At 41.9% G+C, this 24,877-nt stretch overlaps 1 protein-coding gene across 1 annotated transcript in view; it reads left to right on the forward strand.

The window, feature by feature from the left end:
- Positions 1–1,909: 1,909 nt before the first annotated feature.
- LOC139655556 (receptor-type tyrosine-protein phosphatase gamma-like) overlaps positions 1,910–24,877 on the forward strand; it is a gene marked incomplete at both ends in the record, with an annotated part of 116,496 nt that continues 93,528 nt past the window's right edge. Inside the window, 3 exons of the mRNA XM_071532994.1 lie at positions 1,910–2,084; positions 3,250–3,483; positions 17,247–17,395. Of these exons, the coding sequence (XP_071389095.1) occupies positions 1,910–2,084; positions 3,250–3,483; positions 17,247–17,395 (558 nt within the window). The remainder of the gene's footprint in view (positions 2,085–3,249; positions 3,484–17,246; positions 17,396–24,877) is intronic.

Here is a 24,877-nt window from a genome sequence, read left to right on the forward strand (position 1 = left end):
TACAATATTTGCCTCTGAAATGTAGTGGAGTAGAAGTATAAAGTAGCAGAAAATGGAAATACTCAAGTAAAGTACAAGTACCTCAAAATTGTACTTAAGTACAGTACTTGAGTAAATGTACTTAGTTACTTTCCATCACTGCTGATCATATTCAGAAATATGTCCACACACACACACACACAAAAACAAACAATGAGAAATATTGGATTTCTTTGTTTTTTTTCATTTGCTTTGAACACACGCATCTATCGCAACCCTGGTTCAAGCTCTGCCGCCTCTAACTCAAGAAGCTAATATGTGCAAATTAAATATACCGTACAGTAATTACTAGGCTACACACATGCACCCTTTTAATGGTTCCTGAGGGCGGATAAGCATATAGACAGTGGGAGTTGGGATGTTTGAACAAGCGCGGAAACCATCCACATGTGTCTGAACGGTTCACCGCGGTTTAAAGTAGCGTACAATGAATTACGAGATGGTAATCATCCGCTGAACTTTATTGGCCTTTGCACAGCTTAAAATACACAACAGTCGTATTTGAGAGCAAAGAAAACTGCTATTTTCAACACATCAGCTTGAGCTTTTTTTTTTTTTTCTCCAGGTATTTCATTAAACGCTGAACCAATACACCTTGCCTGATTTTCAATCACATCTGGGTGAAAATTGCTTCGAGCAACTCGCTCCTAGTCGTCCACATCATGGAGTTCAACTGCTTTTCACTGACAGGAGAATTATAGGTCTCTGCTGTTCACAACCTCGCTTGAATGGGAAATGGCACTTGAGGCAAACCAGCTTTGGGCCTAGCACAAAGGACACAAATCTGAATCGTAACGCTGATGACATTGTACGTGAAGTAATTATTTAGGCTCACAATAAAGGTCGCCGATAGCCACCAGCGTGTAGTTGGGTAAAAATCCTAAGTGCAGGAATGGCATACCAGTTTGTATTAAAAAAATTTTTTTTTAAAAAAACAGTTGAAGCACTGCTTTGAATGGCATGTCAAACTCTATCATCTTATGAATACAGGAAAGATACAGCAGTCGTTGGATATAACCAAAGCTTAGAAGTTGTTACACCACGTGTGTGTGTGTGTGTGTGTGAGGGGGGGGGTGGGATGTTGGGGGCGCAGGCTTAACTGACCCCCCCCATGCATTGGTAGCTATATTCACATGATCTAATTCAGTGATTCTCAACCTTTTTCATATCAAGGACCCCTAATTTAGTCCACATTAGAGCCACGGACCCCCATTTGATGAGATGATGTCTCTCGAACCCAAATCTGAGAATATTTTTATTGTTAGATATGACTTTGTCCAGAATTCCATCACTATCTGTATTGTAGGTAGAGAGATAACAGTGAAACTTTGATCAAAACAGTCATCCTTCTATATTCTCTAATTGTGTTCTTGTAAATGAAATAATGCTGAAGTTTAACAATTCATCAATTTGCTGGGGACCCCCTGGAACCCCCTCAAGGCCCCCTGGTGGTCCCCGGACCCCACGTCGAGAACCACTGATCTTTGTTAGCTTTTCACACGTTATGAGATCAGATTCACAGACGGAAGCGACATAATGTACAGAAGTGCGTACAGATATATGTACAGGTCATGTGCGTAGATGCGGATCACATTATCCCAAGCAGGTGTACAGAACAGTCCAGAGCATATAGGAATGAGACAGCACAGTGCAACCTGACTTCAGTACCCTTCTAGTTGGCTGTTGTGACAGGAAGCATTGTACACCCAGATGGCAGCCAGAACAAATGAGTGCTCAAAGCATCGGTTGGGTCACCTTGGAGGGATGAGCTCGAGGCTGAAGGTGCTCCATAGAGAAGGTTGGGGAGGCATTGTCCAAGATGTAGCTCACTTTGGACCTCCTCCTCCTCCTCTACCACCACCACCTCCAGGCGGCTGAGGATCGGGCGTCTCTTCTCGGGCACCGGGACAAAGCACCCTCCTCAGGCCACGGGGAGAACCTCCGCTGGCTGGCTGGCACGTGCTCTGAGCACCCTGGGACCGGCGCCATCCAGACCTTGCCGAGCCTTGCCAGAGCAGGCCCTCCACAACCGCCTCCTCACCTGGGTTGGCGGTGCGGAAGAGGCTGGGGAAGGGGGCAAGGGGCAAGGGGAATGGGGGAGTTCAGTAGGGGAGAAAGTGAGGGCAGTGATGGAACGGGGAGTAGGTGGAGGGCAGAGCAGGGTTTCCGAAAAAATTGGTGCCGGTCCACGTGTCTTGGAAGATTTCAATGTCCTGGACAAATGGGAGAAATTCCGGTCAAATATTATCTGTGTTTATTGAGCTTAAAAGCAGGCTATATAAAGAATGACATCACCAAGGCATGTAGATTTATAAGTTTTTTTTATTGAAAAGTAGGCTACTTTTGCTTATACATTATATCCCAAATAAAATAAGTCCCGTCAATAGACTCACATGCATAACGCTATCTCTCTCAAACACACACACAACGTTACCATGCAAAATAGAAAAAGTCTTTGTTCAAAAGTCTTTGGGCATTGATTTCACTGTGTCCAGGAGGCGGGGGAGGGGAGGGGCTTGGGGTGACGCCCCGGCCAGTCTGCCCAGCAGCTATGGTCCTCCTCACCCCAGTAAACACTAAGGTGTTAGAGAGAGCCTCTGTGACATTTGAGTCCTGGCCTTCTCCCCGACTATCTCTCTCTCACAGCTACAGCAAAAAAGTGACTCCACTGCTATTCTAGCCTCAGGCTTCCGACTCTCTGGACATTCACTGTCAGAGCATGTCTCTCGACACACACCCACACACACACCTACCCACACACACACACACACATCTTCTTCCTTGCGCCTCGTCTGAGGTGTTTTTGGAGTTCCCTGTCAGCGAGCTGGCGCTGTGATTGGCGCTGGGTTGTCGAAGGCTTGTGTGAGGGAGAGTTGAGAAGGGGGTCAACAGTACAAAACCGAATATATAATTTACCATATATTCATGTATAATGTTGCAAAATGGCCCAAGAGGCAGCAGGGGGACGCATCACACCTGCATAAATAGGACATCTTGAAACCCTCTATGAGTGTGTGTGTGTACCACAAGGATCGAAATGCGTTGCTTTGTTTGCAGCTGCCTCTGTTCGGGGTTCATAACGCTTATTTATATGAGCGATGTTTGATTGGGATTTAGATAATTTAGCTATGCACATCCTCAGTTGATTTCAGAAGACATGAGATGGTACTAAACTGTCATCTTCTCTATCGTGCTCAATATTCTCATCAGAATGCTACCGCCCTACTGACACGATTCATTGGGATTCCTTGTCTTCCTCAGGTACACACGGGCCAGACGAGGGCTGGGCGTCGGCCTACCCAGAATGCAGAGAGAGGAACCAGTCGCCCATCAACATCGCGGACCAGGACGCCAAGGTGTCCACGGAGTATCAGGAACTGACTCTGGAGGGCTTTGATACGGAATCCTCAAACAAGACGTCGATGAAGAACACTGGCAAGACAGGTACAGTGAAGAGAGCACCGCCTCCTATGGCAGAGGAGACAATAGATGGACTTCTTGATTTATGTGGGACAGGCTGTTTTCTACACTTACACACGGTTTGCAGTGTTTTTAAGTCGAGTCAGCTAAATGTCAGAAAGTAAGCATGAGGCATATGGACACTTTAGGGAAGAGTTTAGGCGAAAATAGCTGCTGAATAGTATTTATTGAGCATTTTAACTTGGAGGTCCCTAGGTCCAGTATTTCACATTTTCTACTCACTGCACTAGTTTTCTAATCACTGTTTTAATCACTGTTGTAGTTCTCAATAATCATCTTATTTGGTACAATTAGGATTAGAGCTGCAACGATTAATCGATTAATCGATTAGTTGTCAACTATTAAATTTATCGCCAACTATTTTGATAATCGATTAGTTCGGTTTGAGTAATTTTTTCTTTTCAAAATCTTTTTATTGAGATTTTCAACAAAAGTTCCCAGGGTTGGGCAGGCATATTCCACATTGTTATAAAATATACGCCAATGTAGTATCATATAAAAATACAAACAGTGACGATAGTGACAGTAATAAAGTGAGACGTCCCCCCCCCCCCCCCCCCACCCTCTTGATTACCTAGAAGAGGTGGTTTGAGTAAGTCAAAGTCAAAATTCTCTGATTCCAGCTTCTTAAATGTGAATATTTTCTGGTTTCTTTCCTCCTCTATGACAGTAAACTGAATATCTTTGGGTTGTGGACAAAACAAGACATTTGAGGACGTCGTCTTGGGCTTTGGGAAACACTGATCCACATTTTTCACCGTTTTCTGACATTTTATAGACCAAACAACTAATCGATTAATCAAGAAAATAATCGACAGTGAAAATAATCGTTAGTTGCAGCCCTAATTAGGATCCACAATTTGTGCTCACAAGGCCAAAAAGTCTGAGTCATCACTTTGTAGAAATCTCAGCAATCTATTCTTATGACAATGACAATATTCGTCAATACATAGCGCAGTGACAGACTACAATGCAGAGGGAGCGAAACGCTGATTTGTGGCATCTCTAATAATCCCGGCTCATATTGGCAGGTGTCTGCATGTCAGAAATCTGTTGCGTCGCATCCCAGCGCCTGATTATAAAACACGACAGGTGCAATATGCAGTAAGCCATTTGTGATGAATCGTACACAGCCCATTTTCATTCAGACATGATGTATCCACATTAGTAGAAGTGCCATGGCAGGTGTCACCGCCTGTAGGATTCAGCATCGGGCCATCTGCATTCGGCTCTCGCGGCATCTCGCGGATCCTCCTTGTCAACCACAGGTATTTTTCACAATTCCAATCTGTCACTAAGATGGATGATCCTCTCCCCTCTGCCTACAAATGGAGTTGAAAGCCTTTTGAGAGCAACGAGGCCACAGGTGGCTGGCGTCACTATTGACAGCACTCCAGAATCCAGCCAGCCACCCATTGACTGTAATACCACCTCCCTGCTGCCACCAGCCCAGCCGTGTGTTTAGCAGAATTATGCTTATCATCCCATCATTTGTTCTGTCGGGGATTCATACGAGCTTTGTATGTGATGCAGGGTTATTATAGTTTTGCATTTTTTCATTCGTTTTTATTTTTTATTTCGTTTTGACTTTTTGTTTTCAATTTCAGCTTAGTTTTAATTCGTTTTTAAAGCAGGTTTGCTAGTTTAGTTTAGTTTTTATTTTTTGAAAATGCTTAGTTTTAGTTTCGTTTTTATTAGTTTCAGTGTTAGTTTTAGTCTTTTTTTGTAATATGGGGTATTTGTCAGGGGTGAGATTCAAAAATTCAAAATACTAGGCTTATGTATGAAATAAATTGACAAAGACAAAAACTAAAGACATTTTCTCCATAACTTTAGTTTTAGTTAGTTTTGTAAACACACAATACAGTTTCAGTTAGTTATCGTTTTTTTTGTAAAGCCCCGTTTTTATTTTTATTTCAGTTAACGAAAATCTTTTTTCACACCTAGTTTTTGTTATTTCGTTAGTTTTCGTTAACGATAATAACCTTGCTGTGATGTCACTTGACTACTGTATATATATTGCTAATTTAGGGGAGAGCGGGGCAAGTTGTCACGTGGGTAAGTCGTGGGTGTTATTTTACTTGGTGTGTGGTGGGTGTCGAGTTCTGAGATGAAGTATGCTGTTTTCAATACAAGAGTACTGTATATCTTTCATGGAGCCACCAACGTGCACAGTTGCAGAGTGCAGCTTTAAATTATTATTGGTTGAAATAAGATCAGGTTTCCATTCATAGAAGGTTGGTTGTGTTGGTGGCATTGGGGCAGTCATAATGACAACTAATAAGCTGTACAACAAACACAAGTAAACACAAGTAAGTACTGGCACACATGGTACAGGAATAACAAGAATAACATACCGTGCAAGATAAACAATAGACAGTGTGTGTACGTATCCCCCTAGGAGAATTCAGGCAGCAAGGTATACAGTACAGTAAAAGAGTAAAAGGATTGGAACAGTGTACCATGAGATAGTTATACTGAGCAGGATGACATGCATGAAATGAGTAATGAGTGTAATATAAAGCATGGGCATGATCCCTGAGGCTAAAGTGACATAGAATACATTGTGCAGACATTATGAGCAGTGCAAGACTATGCAATGCAGTGCAATGCAACAATGCTGGGTAATAATACATGTTGTAAGCTGTAGGGTTATAGACAGTCCTGTAATGGGAGGTGAAGGTGAAGGGGGGTCGAGAGTTTGAATAGGAGCACAGGGGTTGAGGCTTAGGAGGACTGGTTAAAGGAATAGTTCACCCAAAAATGAACTCTAAAGAACCGGTCCCCATTGACTTCAGTTGTTTTGGAGAAGGCTGCTACCAAGTTGTGCTGGCAGCCTCCCTGTGTGTTATATGGACTAACAAATTTCACCTGTGTTTCATTTGGCATGAGGGTGAGTAGAGGATGACAGAATTTTCATTTTTGGGTGAACTATTCCTTTAAGGAGAATGAGAGCTGTAGGGCAGAAGCTGAGGTGACGGTTGGTCTGCTCATGATGCAGATTGGACTTTTAGTTATACGAACTAAAACATTCTCAAAAATATGAATGGCAATGACTTTTTTTTCCATTCCTTCATTATTTTGGAAGCAGGCTAGCTAACTAGCTTACCTAGATATCTAGACTAGCATGGCTAGTTTGAACTTGGAAGGTCAGCTAGGCTAACTAGCTAACCTAGAACAGTGATTCTTAACCTTTCATACCAAGGACCGCAAATTCAGTCCACATTAGGGCCACGGACCCCCATTTGATGACATTTTGTCTCTCGGACCCAAATCTGAGAATATTTTTATTGTTAGATATGATTTTGTCCAGAATTCCAAGACTGTCTGTATTGTAGGTAGAGAAATAACAGAGAAACTATGATCAAAACAGTCATTCTTCTACATTCTCTAACTGTGTTAACTTCGCAAATTAAATAATGGTGAAGTTTAACAATTCATCCATTTTCTGGGGACCCCCTGGAACCTCCTCAAGGACCCCTGGTGGTCCCCGGACCCCACGTTGAGAACCACTGACCTAGAAAACTTAGTATGGCTAAATAGCAATTTTTTCAGTTAGTAGCAGCACGTTTCATATCTACCTCGTGTCTTACACCTTGCCTTTTTCACCTCAGTCCAACATTACTTACCCTAACCCTCTTTGGTTCCGCATATTGAGGTTTAACTCAGCCAATATTATTTCTGCCTCCAGAACAGCTCTGCCTCCGAGAAATGTTTGTCGCACTAAAACTCCAGTCTGTGGTCACGGTGGCCTGCTACCATCTTAGGGTTGGTATCCTACCCTAATACTATCATACCTGGGTATTTGAAAATGTTCAAGGTACCATTTTCAGCACCGTGATAAAATGTACATTCTGTTTTCTAGTAAATTACCATATAATGATTGCTATTTATTAAGCCAGTGCCACTTGTAGTTGCAGCTGGAGCATTAATTATACTGTTATCCGCTCAGGCAAGTGTCAGCTAACTTTGAAACAGCCACTCTGGGGGTATGGTGAGGGAAATTAAAAGGATGGCTCCTGCAGCTGTTTATTAGTTCTGGGGGTTCACGTCAGATGATATCAGAAAGCCAGCCGATTTGGATTCAAGCTCGAAAGCTTGCATGAGAAATGTTTTAGCGATGCAAAAACAGCAATCAAATGCAGAGCACTTTTCATCAATGTCCAGAGTCACTCATAAATACTTCTGGAACAGATGCTGCTTCAGTACGGCACAGAATGTACTGACTCGTTTAACACAGATTAAGTCAAAGTTGTTGTTATATTTGGGCATGTTCAGCCTCGCCCAGCCTATTTTCAACAACAGCAAATTCAGATGTTTTTTTTTTTGTAATTGGCGTTTTATTTCTGCTGTCATTGTGAATGATGTAGCAGGAATTTGATCGATCTGATGATCCACAATGATATAAACAAGGCATTATGACCATTAACACCACGATACAATATTGCAGTAAAATATGGAGACAATATTGTGATATGTAAAAATCGATTTCGCCCGACCTTCATCCTGGCGCCGTAATGCTCTTTATTTATTCATGCTCCTCAGTTATCAGCCTGTTGGATCAGAAAAAAAGTGCCATTGGTTGTGAAACACTGGGCTTCTTCAGTTGTAGAACATCCTTTGTTTGGCTTTCATGATTAAAGGTGCTATGTGTGGCATTTTGGGTTTCTCAAAATGAAGACCGCCTTTCCCATTAACCCCACCGCAAAGACGATTATGCTACTTGTCACCGCTCCCCCTCCCTGGTGTTTGAGCAAGCAGAAGAGGAGATAACAGCCCTTGATAACAGCCAATATGCATTCTGACCAGGAAAGCTGAAACTGCAGATATAGTGGAACTGGAATAAAGTTGTGTATCACTTGCAAAATAAAAACAGCCCCTGGTTTGTGCCGCAAAGCAGCAAATTTCCTGCCAAATCCGACCCGGTGGCAGACGATGTAGAATGCAGTGTAGAGGCTGCAAATCCTCTAATGGTCTTGTTTGTTTATGGTAATTAAACTAATGTCTCCAAATGGGGTATTGATTTATTGATGTTAAAGGAATAGTTCAACCCAAAAATGAAAATTCCGTCATTATCTACTCACCGCCATGCCAGCTGAAACTCTCGTTTAGTTTCTTAGTCCATAAAACAATCCCGGACCTTTCCAGCATTACTTCGTAGCAGTGTTCTCCGAAACAACTGAAGTCATTAGGGACCGATCTTTAGAGTTCTGAAAGGAGCAAAAAAAGAACCAAAAATATCCATAAAATGACTCCATACAGCTCTTGAAGCATAATCCAAGTCTCCTGAAGCCAGTGATCGCACAGTGAGCGGAAAAGACGATAGAAAAGACAAAAAGAAGGATATCTATGGCATTATTTTGCTCTTTTCGGAACTCTAACGATCGGTCCCCAAAGACTTCAGTATTTTCTGAGAAAGCTGCTATGAAGTTGTGCTGGCAACCTTCGGGTGTGTTATATGGACAAACTTCACCTGTGTTTCAACTGGCATGAGGGTGAGTAGATAATGACTGAATTTTCATTTTTGGGTGAACTATTCCTTTAAAAACGATGGTAACTTGAAAATTCACCACTGAGCCACCGGGTCGATGAGCAGGTTGCTCTTTCCCTCAGTTCTTTTCTCCAGAGTTTTGAGTGTTTTCAGCTCGTGGGCCCACCTCTTCACTGTACACACATTCATCATTGTATGCGATGAGGCAGGAAGTACAGTCGTCGGTGTACAGGCAGTTGCCGCTCGTCCCTCAGGTCACAGTGCGGGGGCAGACAGGTAAAGGCCCAGGCTCCCAAACTTGTCTTCTATCTGTCAGGAAGTCCATTATCCACTCACAGACTGAGTGGGCAACGTTCAGCTGGGACAGTTTGCAAGGGAACTAAAAAAAATCCAGTAGCAAGCCCATATGATAGTCCACGATGACTAAATCTGTCCTTACGCTGCAGATTATCCCGTTTCTTGCCTGTCATTGTGATATGCAAGGGTGGAAGAGGCGAATTACCAGTGGTCAGTCAGCAACAGTAAATCAGCAGAAAGTTTATTTATGCACTCGTTTTTCATTTTGTTTTTTTATTAAAATAATTCTCTGTTCTCTCATTAGCATTCTCTTTTAGCATTGCATAGGAAAGATCATATACAGCAATGTTCTCTCGCTCAGAAACTCAGAAACTTTTACTACTGTTACATCTATAAAACAGTAATTTTACATCTATTTAAAGCTGAAATCCGGGATTTCCCTGATTTCCCTGCTTTGTCTCCCCCTCTGGCGGCGAAAAGTATTTGAAATGATGTTTGGACTACAACCAAATAACCATGGAAGTAGTATATTATCAAAGAAGGTGTAGCAACCAGTGTCACTCACCAGGTAATTTCACTTTCAATGATTGTATTAAATGTTAAATATTAAATTAGGCAATGGTGTAAATATTGCGACTTGGCGGTTAGGGTTTAGGGTTAGGGTTAGTGTGCCACTACCGTATCAGTCAGGTTAGCCAAACATTATTTTCAAGGTATGGGTCAGCTAGTATGCTAACTAGCTAGCGGCACTCAGCTACCTAGTGCAGCTAACCTTTGTCGGCTAACGTTAATTTTGTCCTACCTGGTCAGAAATTTCAGTAGCAGTCTATGGAGAGCGTCGCCAACCATGGTAAAACCAATTGGTAACCTGACTCCACAGTCCAGATGGATAAAATAGCTATTAATTACTGGAAAAAAAGTCCTGGACTCCAGCTTTAAAGGGGTCAGCAATGCTAAAACATGTTTCTGAGATCTAGTTGCTGTTTGAGATAGAATGCTAGTCATTATACCTCCACATTAGGGCTGCAACTAACTATTATTTTCATTGTCGATTAATCTCAGTCGATTATTTTCTCGATTAATCGATTAGTTGTTTGGTCTATAAAATGTCAGAAAATGGTGAAAAACGTGGATCAGTGTTTCCCAAAGCCCAAGATGACGTCCTCAAATGTCTTGTTTTGTCCACAACCCAAAGATATTCAGTTTACTGTCATAGAGGAGGAAAGAAACCAGAAAATATTCACATTTAAGAAGCTGGAATCAGAGAATTTTGACTTATTTTTCTTTAAAAATTCCTCAAACCGATTAATCCATTATCAAAATAGTTGCTGATTAATTTAATAGTTGACAACGAATCGATTAATCGTTGCAGCTCTAGTCCACTTATAAGTCCATGTGTTGAACTGCTGATGTTGTAGGTGCTAAATCAGCTACCTTCCTACTTTAACTTTTCCTACCTTAACTACTACCAACTACCTTCTTTTTTCTGGGGTTAGAAATCAAAAGTAGGCAAACACAATTGGATGTTTCGTAGTGAATTACTTTAGTTAGACTCAGTGTTATCGGCCTGATTTGACAGCCACCCTCCCTCTGTAGTGGGGTAGGCGGAGAGCTGAAACCCTTTAGCTTAAATTTTGCTACTCTTTCCAACCCTGATGATATGGTTCTCCTTGTGATAATCCTAAATCACGGTGTGACCAATGAAAGGACAGGAGGGCTGGAGAACGCCGAGTATCCCTTACAGTCCGCGAATTCCTTCAGAAGGTTGTTGCCATAACCATTTTTGTTCCCAATTTCCCAGCGAACGAGTAAGGTCACGGGGGAGCGAGTAAAATGTCCTATCCACATTCCAGTCTGTGCGTTAGGAGCGTGAGGTATGCTGCTGAGACGCGAGGCATCCTTTTGTTTGAGTGCAGGTAGCTTAATCAGGCAAGGCAGGCGCACAGTGTGTCATCCCCTGCGGGAACGGACCGGGCAGCTGACCTTCAAGTAGAGTATCACCAGCACTGGCACCGCTCGCAGGAGGAACCGGAGTGAGAGACATAGACAGAGAGAGAGAGAGAGATAGATAGAGCGGGAGGACCTAATCATCACATTCAAGATGAAAAATTCCCTGACACGTCTGGTGCAGAGCGTCCCCCCCCCCCCCGGGCCTTCGACGACTGGAACCGTTTTCCCCAAGGCCACCGTGGGTGCTAAAAAAAAAAAAACGAGAAAAAAAAAAAAAAAAAATAACAGATGACGGCCACCTGCAAAGTAAGAAGCACGGCGGAGCATAGTTTAAATGGATTTGAGGTGCCGCAGCGTGCGTGAGATCCGGGTAAAAAAAAAACAAAAAAAAAACCGCGAACACAAACAACAGCTGCGAAACAAAATGGCGCACAGCTTCTGCTCTCTCCCCCCCCCCCCCCCACCCACCCACCCACCCGCTCCATAATGCATGGCTAACAAGACAAATGTCCCCGTGTTTCGCCATGAATTATGCATCGGCGTTCCGCTGCTTCTAAAACGACAGCTGAACATTTTATCTGCGGAGGGATCACCTGGTGGAGATGCCGGTTGAAGGGTGTGACGGAGCTGAGAGATAATCCCCACCCCCCCCCCCACCCCCGCCCCCCAAAACCTGCAAGAACTAATTTAGAGAGGTCACGGTGTTTTTCCTCGCAGCCGAACTTTGACTCCTTCACCTTGAAGGTTGGAATAATCAGCATTTCATGAATGGGAGTGGGAAAAGTAAAGGATAATAATGCCGGTTCTTTTCAACCTGGGCCTTATCTTCCTAGTTTTTGCCGTCACACTGATCGACTCTGATTAAAATTTCATCAGTTACTTCACTTGTAGAGCTGCGTACCTCTCAGTATGCATGTAACCCAGAACCAATAAAAACGTATCCTTTTTAACACAATAACATTAACACTACAATGAGACCCGATGTATGGAGGACCACAAGTGTCACGGGAATAGTAATAAAGCATTTCATTAATTAATAACTAATTATATAATAAAAATAGGCATTCATAAATTTGTTTACAAATGAATTTATTAATCTATAAATAAATAGACTAAATTACAAAGTAGTTCATTATTTGATATTTATCCTTTTTAACACAATAACATTAACACTACAATGAGACCTGATGTATGGAGGACCACAAGTGTCATGGAAATAGTAATAAAGCATTTAATTAATTATTAACTAATTGTACAATAAAAATAGGCATTAATAAATTTGTTTACAAATTCATGTATTAATCTATGAATAAATAGACAAAATTAGAAAGTAGTTCATTTTTTGATATTTTAATGGGCAATAAATGAAGAGGAATTATGAAAATAATTTACAAATGAAATATTAATCCATCAATAAACAGTTCAAATTAAAAACCGTAAAACATACAATTGTACAATTAGTTATTAATTAATGAAATGCTTTATTACTATTTCCGTGACACTTGTGGTCTTCCATACTGATGTGTCACTAGTTAGCAAAAAGAACGTTGAAATACTGATGCTGCATTCATGTTATATCAGATTTAATATGAACTGCATAAAGAAATACGAACTGCCGAAAAAACTTTCACATCAACCTGCTAATAATTACAAGTACGATATGTGGGAAGTTTTTGCGGGCTCCGATATCTCCCTCAAACTGCAGAAGTGTGTCAACACAAACGGTAAACATAAAAGGGAATCCACCAATGTTGGCAATCTAAAGTAATTAAAATCAAATTTATGTATCAACCTTTATGAGGACTATTAAAGTTCCAGAAGTCACGCAACATTCTCGCTCCAATTCACCAAACGAGTTGGTCTTTGTCAGGTGCGTTTGAGACAGTGCCTACATACGTTTGTTAGGTCATCGCATGATCTCATAATGAAAAAACCACATGCAAGCTACTCTGAGTTATTATCTTTAAGCCAGTAATTTATCATTTTAATGCTGATGTAGACAGGTGTATTCAACCCACGCGGAACTTGTATGGGTTTTTTTTTTTTCAGTATGAGATCATGTGACAGACTCTTTAAAGGGATTGCGGCCACTGTCTCAAACATGCCTGGTGACGACCGACTCAGTTGCAGTGTTGTTCTCCACAATAACAAAAAATGTGGAGCAAGAAAGTTGTGTAGACCTACTTTGAATTTGGTCATAACCACATCTTGCTCATAACCAAAATGTTTATATCCGAATGGTTTCTCTGGCTCTTGAGGGCCTGGGTTTAGCGATTTAGGGACAAATCTCCACAACTTGTGCGACTGTTTAAAAGCAATAACCTTAAAATTGCATAAACAAAGAGAGCACTTAACACGCCGGACTTTGCCACCCCTGCCGCCGCCATATTGCGACCGATCTTTAAAAATTTGGATTATCAAAGAAGACTTATGAGGACAAGAGCCTTGAAAACATATTTGCGCTGATTTTGGAGGTTTTATTCCTATGCAGCTCACCTGTTTTCGCGTTGTGCCAGCCGAGGTTTGGAGGGCTTAGCATCTAATTCCTGCTGGCCACTTTAATGCATCCCAAACACTGGTGTGAAACGCTAATGAAACTCCCAGGGCCTGACTCCCCCTCGCAACACAAGCTTAGAACGCCCAATCAATAATCGGGTAAAGAAGCAAAGACGTGCGTTACATTTCTCTGTCACTCACAACAATATAAAGTACACTGCATGAGCGTGCGGTATCCAAGTGTTAAAAATTCTCTACTGCCCAATTGAATTCATGTCAGTCAAAAAAATTCTGATTCATTCCTATGGTCGAGGACAGTTCGGTCAATATTTGTGAACATACACAAATCTTCCTGAAAGCCCAGGATCCATTTACTGGGTCCAAAACTGATAAAACCGCTATAGGAGCAAGCTCATTTAAAACCAGACAAACTCAAATCAGTCTTCCGCATAGAAATTAGAGAGACTGTCGACACACAGCCTGGGTCTGATCCCCTGTGACTGAAAGCAGCAAGACACTGAATCCCTACCACCTGTCCTGTAGCTGACCATTGACCTCTGACCTTTCTGTGGTTGGAGGGCAAGAGTAAAGGCCAGTTTCTCCTTCAGGGATCAATGAAATATCCCCCATAAAAAAGGTAAAAATTTCAGTTCTCTCGGCCCTCATAAGCACTTTAAAACATTTTAAAGGTGCAATAAGTCTGATTTTTACTGCCCTATAGAACAACATGACCATAATATATCTGTGGGGGGTTGATATGTTACCTCCTCACTAGATGTTTCTGTGAAAGTGTGACTATTATTTATGTCAATTGCAGTCCACTGTAAGCAGTGCCAATGTTGCAATTCCTACTGGTTGCTGATAGAGGGCGATAAAGAAGAAGAACTGTTTAAATTCCCTTTTAAAACAATCCAAATGCTTTCTTAAATTTTTACGGTGCCGCTTTATTTTCCGGGTCCATACTTTCCTGAAAAGGAACAGTTAATTTCTTAGGGAGTTTCCTGGAAAGAGCCGTGAAATGATGTAGTAGTTCTATAGAAAATGTCAGCAGTTGGTGAGTCGATAAGATACTGTCAATTTCTAAAAGATTTTCCTGGAAAGAACTGCTAAACTATAAACATTTATTGGAAAATATTAAGCAGAGGTCAATCTGGTAATCCAAGTAATTATTCATGTAATTATATAATACAGTTATTTGGCGAATTCGTAATTAATTTTAGTTAATTTCTATTTTCTGTATAACTACTACACAAGTTCATGGTTCCGTCTTGGAAACCTATAATTAGAACATAATGTAATGGTTCTTTCCAGGAAACGTGCTAAGAAATTAACAGCTCCTTTGATAGGAAATGATTAAGAAATTGTGGCCCCGGAAAATAAAGCGTTACCAATTTGACCGATTTGACCCCTGAAGGGTTTTACCTGATGGCAGGTCCATGGAAGAGTTATTAAAGCTTTGTCCTCGCTGTCACTCATGTGGCCTCACGCAAATTCCATGACAACAATTCACTTTCGTCTCTCTTAATCTGCGAGGAAAGATTCATATCTGTAGCTATTTTTAGCTTGTGGACAATGTTGGTATGGTTGAATCGCCCATGGCAACATTTATGAACAATCCAATGCTGAGTTTTTACACCTTAGTTTCTGGTCTTGTGAGAGATCCCACATACTGACCTGCCTATAAGTAGACCATGATAGGAATAACAAGTATACATTCTTAAATTCAGTATTCAGTTGTGTTCGCCTCACAGCCTTAGTTGTTGATAATGTGCCGGATTTTCAGCTTCACCTCTTTATCACGGTGTATATTGTTTATTCCTCAACCATACCCCAAAGGTAGAACAGGCACAGGGTTTTTCGTTTTTTGATGTTGATGTGGCAGCCAGGTTTTGAAGGTTGATACCAGTATTTTCAGACTGAAGTCGTGGATAGCCAATATACTGTGTGTGTGCCAGTGTCCAATATCTTTACATTTGACCATTATCATGTGGAAAAAAGCCTCTGAAACAGCATTTAGACCATCATGGGACACTCAAACTCTGCACCGCACCTGTCGAATGATAGGGAAAATGAAGAATTAACTGATGAAAAAAAACTATTGAACAGTTGAATGAATAAATGTAAGGTGTAAAGAACAGTTTTTCTGTAGCTGTGGTCAGGAGGAACCTCTATCATAGCAGAGGTGGACGACACTGACTGGTTGATATCCGATATTTAAAGAAACGGGCTGTATCCGCCCGATATATCGGTCTAACCCTAGTGGTATTACTATTTGCCTGTCGCACAAAGGCTAAAGTATGCTGTTTCACCTGCACATTTTCATTTGCTTTACCAACAACCCGTCAGAAGCATAGACTGTGTGAACTGGGGCCACCTAAAATTCTGTTTAGACGTCTTCAGTTTGATCAATCTCAACGCGGAGATTTGGCCGAAGTCTTCACTCTCTTCACTCGAGTGCCTCCTTTAAAGGAATAGTTCACCCAAAAATGAAAATTCTGTCATCATCTACTCACCCTCATGCTAAATGAAACACAGGTGAATTGTGTTAGTCCATATAACACACAGGGAGGTTGCCAGCACGACTTGGTAGCAGCCTTCTCCAAAACAACTGAAGTCAATGGGGACCGGTTCTGTTTTGGAACTCTGAAGAACTGGTCCCCACTGACTTCAGTTGTTTTGGAGAAGGCTGCTACGGAGGCAGCCTCCCTGTGTGTTATATGGACAAACTTCACCTGTTTTTCAACTGGCATGAGGGTGAGAATCTTCATTTTTGAGTGAACTATTCCTTTAAATGGGACAGAAACATCTGGGGCGCAGTGCGGAATAAAGGCGGCCGTGAAATTCAATCAGAGACGAAAATCTCTCGGACAATGGGAGCAGTTATTTAAGGTAGCATTGGTTAATATGGAACACAGGAATCCTTTTAGAGCCATTTGTGAATGTGAAAATTACCCCCCCCTCCACCCCTTTTTACTTTAATTCTCACCATATTTCAGCAAGACGTGATGGAATAACAAAAGAGCCCTGCAAGGACAATTTGCAATGGCTGAAGAGAAAGACTTTGCCTGGCAAATTAGCCCCCCCCCCTCCCCCCCCCCCCCCCCCCTCGTTTTCAGACCTCGCCTTTGAGCCTGACGGAAAAAGACAAGACGTGGTCTCGTGTATATATTCAGCACCTCCCCCCCCCCCCCCCCCCCAAGACGAATCCAAAAGATAAACATAACCTACCCTCGGCGTCTCCTCAGCATCCGTGCCCCCCCACCCCCCCTCTCCATCCCAATGTTTTGAGTGCATTTTTCACGAGATTTTTGGGGGGGAATTTGCATCCGAGTCCCTTTCTCTCCGATTTTCCTCTCATCTGTTTCTCTCTGCGATGAATGATTACGTATGTTCAAAAAAAAAAAAAACACGTTCGGTGACGCATCAGCTTTGACTCCTCTCTACTCTCTCTCTCTCTACTCTCTCTCTCCCTCTCCCTCCCTCTTTCTTCCAGTGGCCATTATGTTGAAGGATGATTACTTCGTTCGGGGAGCGGGCCTGCCCGGGAGGTTCAAGGCGGAGAAAGTGGAGTTTCACTGGGGTCCGAGCAACGGCTCCGAAGGCTCCGAGCACAGCGTCAACGGCCGGCGGTACCCGGTGGAGGTGAGTGGCTCGAGCAATCCCACGGAGACTTGAAACTTGGAGGAACGTTCCATATCCGGGAGATTGGAAATCCCTCTGTTTGATTTCGCCTCCATCACAGTTCTTCAATTTAGTCCAAACAAGCCAGAAACTGCAAAAAAACACAGAAAAGCTTTCGTGAACTGGCTGTAGGTCGAATCGCTATGGTGACAGAGAGTGGCAAAACAGACATTTATTTATATGAAAATGCCTCTGATTATTAGTTTGATGCTTTATTTGATCTTTATGCACGGGGGGGGGGGGGGATTTGAGTGATGGATGAGGTGACAAGAGGAGAAAAGCGACGTGATGGCAGCAGTGGAAATCTAGGGAAGAAATTAGATTAGGGATAATGTGTGTGTGTGAGTGTGTGTGTGTGTGTGTGGGTGTGTGGGGGGGGGCGGGGGACACAGCTTTATGGAGGATTGAATGGACGTGTCTCTTGACGGCCAGATCTCACCTCCTAAACTTGATTTATCTTTATGGTCATCTGGCACTGAGAGTCCTACTTTTAGCATCCAGCTCAAATCTCTAGTAATCAAACCCCAAACACAGTGTGCCAAGTGTGGAGATGTGTGTGTGTGTGTGTCTGAGAGTTTATGTGCATTTGCATGTTGTTTATGTGTGTGTGTGTGTGTGTGTGTGCGGCGTCTGTCACTCTCTTGAACGTGCAAATGTCAGCCATCTCTCTGCTTGGACCTCTGCTAGAGCGCTGCCTCTTTGCCTGGCCAAATAGATGAATATGTATTGTTTGACATTTGGTAGATCAGCATGCTTGACAGTTCAGCTTGATATTGTAATCTTCCTTCCTTCCCCTCCAAACTCACTTTCCCCTCCCCGAACCTTTCCATAAAGTTGCATAAAGGCCCCTATATATGTGTCAGATTTCCGGATAGCCCCGTATGGAATGCCGAGTTGAGAAATATTGCTTACCTGTCCGCCCGGAGGAGAATTCAAAGATATTTTTTTTTTTTTGCTGAAAACACAAAAACCGACCCAAATGAATGCATGGAGAAGCTTTCTGGGGGCTGCTGTTTTTATATTGCTAGATTTATAATATGCCGTCACAATTGATTTAGCAGTGGGACATCACCGCAGAAACTTTCCCGTGTAGCACCTTTACAAAGTCGCAGAGAAAATCAATGTGGTTTCTCATAGTTACTGAGCCTCTCCGAGCTAAACTACGGGCAAAGGCAGGAGTGGCTCCTGCATTTGCCATGAGATTCAATATTGGCAGCATGTGTCAACCAATATGGGTACTTAAAGTCCCACTGAAACGGAAGTTAGAGCGTCATTAGCTTCTGTGCTGTGACGTATTTCCCAGTGAAACGGAATATTTGAGCGGTGTACGGTTACAAGAGGGATTCAAATCAAATCCTTCGCATTCGATTGGACCGCTAAACAGTGGGCGGGGCTTAGAGTTTAGCGAGAAACGGAGCTACAGAGGACTGCTGGCTCCACACACACCAGGTTGAGGACTGATTGATGGGTGGATGTCATGATATTATTGGTTGAAATTGGTCGGTTCATGCTTACGTAAGCACACGGCATATTTTGTTTTACAGGAAGAAAACATGATTGGATTTTGATATAAGAATACAAAGAAATTGATTTTTTTTATTTTTTTTTGGCATATATTGTTAAATAGGTGCACAATATGACCAGGGATGTGATCTAAAAGGGTTAAAAATGCATTTTTCATTTCATCTCGACTTTAAGGCTGATACCGATACTGATATACCGATACTGACATACATATATATACAGTAGGGCTGGACGATATGGTTGAAATCAATATCACGATCATAAGGATTTTTTTCGATATCGATATATGTGATGATATGGCTCACTTAAGCGAAATCATGTTAAATAACCAAATTAATGTTCATCATATTGAACCGAATGGTAATGTTTGCTGTGATGTCAAACTAAACTATATATTCCTACCATACTTCATTTTGTCTGAGTTTCTAAATAAAATGTGCTCGTTCTCATCAGGTCTCGATATCCCAAAATCACCATATCATCACAATATAATCCCACTGAAAGACGATAAACGATAATATTGAATTATCGTCCAGCCCTAATATACAGTATATATATTTTTAAAGGTGCCAATATCCAAGATTTTATGCCGATATTCAATACCTTTACATTGGACCATTCCCATGCCCTAAAAAAATCTGGGATGCAAAACACATTACTGAACAATTAAAATGTTTTTCTATTTTTGCTGTGGTCAGAAGGATCCTCCATCATATAAGAGGTGGACGACACTGACTGGCTGATACCTGATATTTTAAAGGTTTAAAGTCACCGTGTTGGTGACTTTGAATTCAGTTTGTGTTGTTTGCAGCTCACCTTAAAAGTGCAATAAATTCACTAAAAACATCTTCATTTTCATGCAAAAGTCCTGCTTTGCTGTATGTTGCTGTGGGTGTATCCTTTCCCGTTCACAATCGAGCTTTGATTGACAAGCTGACAGCCACTGATACGCTCAAGGTGACTACGCATGTGAGATGTAAACAGACGCTAGGGCATTACCTGTGAATGCAAAGCGGTGGCTTCTTGCAGGTAGTTGCTGGTTTGAACTGACTGAAGGACTGGCATCATGTGTCAGCCAGGCCAACTCACTGAATCCATGGAGTGTCGAGTCAAATTCAGAACACAGTCCACTGCAGAGGGACGCTGAATCTAAACAGAGCCGTCCCATTCTGGCCAATGAAATATAAAAGCTCAGTTTAAATGCTCCTCTTGGGCTTTGTGCAGGTTGACACCCTGGTGTTATACAACGACAACTATCTGCCATGATTGATTAGTAATTTTGACAGTGTGCGAAATGATCTAGCTTGCGGTCACAATATACGGTTAGACTCCCACAGTGAGAACGTGGTGCGTTGCTGGGAACTGTTATTAAAAATTGAAGGGGGCGTCCATTTGAAACAAGTATTTAAAGGAATAGTTCACCCAGACATGAAAATTCTCTCATCATCTACTCACCCTCATGTCAGTTTAAACACAGTCAATGGGGACCTGTTCTTTAGAGTTCCAAAACAAAAACAGCCAAACAATCACACTGTGAATAGAAAGACCTATACACCATTATTTGTCGCAAACCAATCAGCTGTAGTTAAGATTTGCACTAAATGATGGTGTAAATATACTGTAGGTCTTTTTGGAACTCTGAAGAACTGGTCCCCACTGACTTCAGTTGTTTTGGAGAAGGCTGCTATGGAGTTGTGCTGCAGCCTCCCTGTGTGTTATATGGACAAACTTCACCTGTGTTTCAACTGGCATGAGGGGGAGGAGATGATGACAGAATTTTAATTTTTGGGTGAACTATTCCTTTAAGGAAGTCAGGAGCAGCAGCTACTTGTGTTTGTGTGTGTGTGTGTGCGTTGTTGGGGGGGGGGGGGGGGGAAGAGAGGGTGGTTGGAGGTGGGGGTGGTGGAAGCTACGAGCTCTCCATGAAATGTCACGCCACCTTTTGAATGTCAAGGGCAAATTGTGCACATAAGTCCATTCCATTTTCGCCCGTTAAGAAAAAAAAGAAGAAGGTGCTGAGGATTTAAAAAAAAAAAAAAAACACAACGGCGAAAAGCATCGCTGCCTCAATATTGAAGAGGAGAGCGGCGCTTAAGCTTCGAGGCTTAAATTAGGAATCTCGCTCGTACAAAAAAAAAATTTTAAATAAAAATCGCTCTTTGTCCGAGGCTCTGTGCAATAAAGGCGAAACCTTCATTAGTCTGCCAGTAATCCTGTTTCAGAGCAGCGGTCGGGGTTGGGGGGGGGGGGGGGGGGCTGCGGCAGATAACAATATTGTGGAGAATTATTCGAAATTTAAGCCCGGTTGTTAAATCAGTTGTAGCTGAATCTTCCCTCTCCCTTCTCAACTGACCTGAATTCAGTGTTTGTGTGTGTGTGTGTGTGTGATGTGGTTTTCCCCCCAGCCGATATGAAGGCAGAAGCTGAATTTTCCTATATAGTTAATGAAATCATGACAGACTAAGGCGCGCGCTCCAGATACATCTACCAAAATAAACAGTGCCAGCCGAAAGAAGAAGAAGAAGAAGAAGAAAAAAAAAAAAGTTGACACTTAATATCATCATTTTACATTTGTTTTTGCGGCTGTGAACATTTCCAATTATTTCATGTTTCTCCTCGTTCCTGTCCTCCGACGTGTGAAATGCGTCGCGCGGGCATTTACATGGAATGTGCGAGACGTTTACAGAGTGTCAGGAAAAATAGAGCAAATGAAATAAAGAGAGAGAGAGAGAGAGGGAGAGAGAGAGAGAGAGAGAGAGAGAGACACTTTGGCAGACACTTTTGGGTTTTCGCTTTTAAGTTTCAATCTGTCACTTCCTGTGTGGAGAAGATTCCCCGCCGGAGTCCGTCCCCGACAGCGGCGGTGTCGTTCCTTTCCTTTTTCTTTCCCTCCTTTCCTTCACTTTTACATTCCTTTCCTGTCCTCGCCCTTCCTCCGCTCTCCTTCCCTTTTCCTTTACATTCATTTCCTGTACTTTCCTTTCCTTTCCCCTCCCTCCGCTTTACTTTCATCCATTTCCTTCACTTTACTTTACATTCCTTTTCCTTCACTTTCCTTCACTTTCCTTTTCCTTTACGTTCCTTTCCTATCCTTCCTTTTCCTTTCCTTTACTTTCCTTTCCCATACATAATATTCCTTTCATCTCCTTTCCTTTCCTTCGCTTTACTTTCATTCATCTCCTTTACTCATTTACTTTACTTTACATGCCTTTCCTTTCCTTACCTTTCCTTCATTTTCATTTTCCTTTTCCTTTACATTCCTTTCCTATCCTTCCTTTTCTTTTACTTTCCTTTCCTTTACATTATTTTCCTTTCATCTCCTTTCCTTTCCTTCACTTTACTTTACATTCCTTTCCTTTCCTTGCCCTTCCTTCACTTTCCTTTCCTTTTCCTTTACATTCATTTCCTGTACTTTCTTTTCCTTTCCTTTCCTTTCCTTTGGATTATTTTCCTTTCATCTCCTTTCCTTTCCTTCACTTTACTTTCATTCATTTCCATCACTTTACTTTACTTTACATGCCTTTCCTTTCCTTACCTTTCCTTCACTTTCCTTTTCCTTTACATTCCTTTCCTAGTCCTTCCGTTTCCTTTACTTTCCTTTACATTATTATCTTTCATCTCCTTTCTTTTCCTTTCCTTTTCATTCCTTTCCTTGTCTTTCCTTTCCTTTCTTTCCCTATACTTTACATGCCTTTCCTGTCATTTCCTTTACATTCTTTTCCTTTCCTTTCATTTCCTTTCCTTGACATCCCATTCATTTTCTTTGTTTTCCTTTACATTCCATTCCTGTCCTTTCCTTTCCTTTCCTTTACATTATTTTCCTTTCTTTTCTTTTCCTTTCCTTTACATTCCTTTCCTGTCCTGTCCTTTCCTTTCCTTTCCTTTCCTCTCTTTTCCTTTACATTCCTGTCCTGTCCTTTCCTTCCTTTTCCTTTAACGGCATCACTTTCCTTTTGTTTCCTGTCCTTTACTTTACTCTCCTTTCCTTTCCTTTTCTTTCCTTTCCTTCCCGCCCCTTAATAACACTCAGTAGCTGCTGGCTGCGGTGGGGTTGGCTGGCGGCGAGGAGGAGGAGGAGGAGGAGGAGGGTTCTTCTCCTTTCTCCGAGTGCTCCGCATGAATGATGTATGATTTACAAGCCTTGCCATTTAGTAATTGTAGCCTAATAGGGCCCTTGAATGGCATGATGAAGTAGGGACCTGCTGCTCCCCTACCTGCTGTTTTAAACAGTAATGCTCCGGTTAATATGCCAAGCACAGCACTGCCAGGCAGCAATGCACAAGCCTTGAGCCGAGTACATCACCCAGCACTCATCCCATGTGTGTGTGTGTGTGTGAAAATGTAATGTGTGTGTGTGTGTGTCTCCTGTAGATTGTCATTAGACACGTGTGTGGATCAGAAGTCAAATCACTGTCACACGAAATCCCTCTCACTCCAATTCTGGGGTGTTTCTTGTTTTTACTTGTATTAAAAATTCACACCTTTTACGTTTTATATTCTAGGCATTTAGCTGATGCTCCTCAGCTGGTGTACTCTCTGTGGGAAAGGACACTGACTGTCTGCTATTGGTCTGAAAATATCACATGGTTGGTTCTGTCGCCTTGTGGGGAAAGGCTCCTCCATTTCCTTTTGCTGGTTGATTGCCTTTTGTTTACGTCTACGCAATTTTCGGAAATTTCCAGTTTCCCTATAGGTTCCGGTCGCTTCTTTAATCTTCATGCTTCATGCTTCACTCATACATCCCCCACTGGTATGTAGTGTAAGCAAACACCGGTTGGATTTTGGGCAAGTTCCCCTTTGTTGGAAGTGTACTGCCACTTTTACCCAGAGCGACTTAAGAATGAGTCAGACTGCCCTTAGGGGTTGATGAAGTTTTATGACGCTGCGGTCCATGAAACCCAAATTAACACCGTTGTCTAATTCCGAAAGCGGCCTCCCACTGAAAATAATAATTATTGTAATAATCCTTGAAAAGTGAACTTTTTGCTGATGCAAGGTTTCCATCCAACAGCAGCGATCTGATACCCAAACCTTGTCATCTGGCTAAAAACAAAACACTTAGATACAGATACGATTCCACAGATGGCCCATGATCAGATTAATGCCAATTTCAGCCTCGATGGCGGAGAAAGTCTTTGCGTTGCTTTTAAGGTCAGTAATTGATTTAACCTCGGAAGTATGCAGACGGCTTCTGTTCAAATTTTCAATGGTTAACTTAATAGATCTGTCTGGATGGCATTTACATTGGATCACAGCGTGTAGGATCACTGTTGAAGGAAAAACAAGCTCTTGGAGGATGGGTGGGATTCAACAGTCGGATAACTTTTTCCAACCAAGTTTGGTTTGAGCATGGAGGGAAAAGAAGTTTCATGACATGTTTTCTTAAAGTACTATATTTCATGTCTAAAAAAGTTGTTTTTTTTACTGAATATCTTGGTTTGTTTGTTTGGGCTGCATGGTTGGCTTGGTTTGGTTTAAATTGGGTTTAGCTTGGGTTTGGTTGTGTTTGGTACAGTATGGTGTGGTTAAGCACTGCTGACTTCCAAAGTAGCCAGTTCTAACAGGATAAACAGAGTGTATGACTTTCAACAATATAGTAATAAAGAGTTTTGCTGGCATCTGTGCTTTAATTGACCTCAGCTGTGTACCAATCATCTTTCATCTCTAAGATACTCTGATCTATAACCAGTTATACTTTAAAAGTCTCTGTGTTCGTGGGTTACTCGTTAAGATCTTCTCACCCTAGGACTGGGCGATATGGCCAAAAATATAATCACAATATTTGTTTTCATATTGATCGATATCAATAATAATCACAATATACATTTAATAATGCTCCATTTAAAGATTGAAGAGTATTCTGCTTAGGAGTACACCCTGAAGAAACAAACATTTTTTATTATTGGAGCATTTATTGTA

The sequence above is a fragment of the Centroberyx affinis genome, unplaced genomic scaffold, assembly GCF_046629955.1.
Source record: "Centroberyx affinis isolate AG114_WGS23_722 - 3 ecotype Tasmania unplaced genomic scaffold, CSIRO-AGI_Caff_v1 ptg000157l_1, whole genome shotgun sequence".
Taxonomy (NCBI): Eukaryota; Metazoa; Chordata; class Actinopteri; order Beryciformes; family Berycidae; genus Centroberyx; species Centroberyx affinis.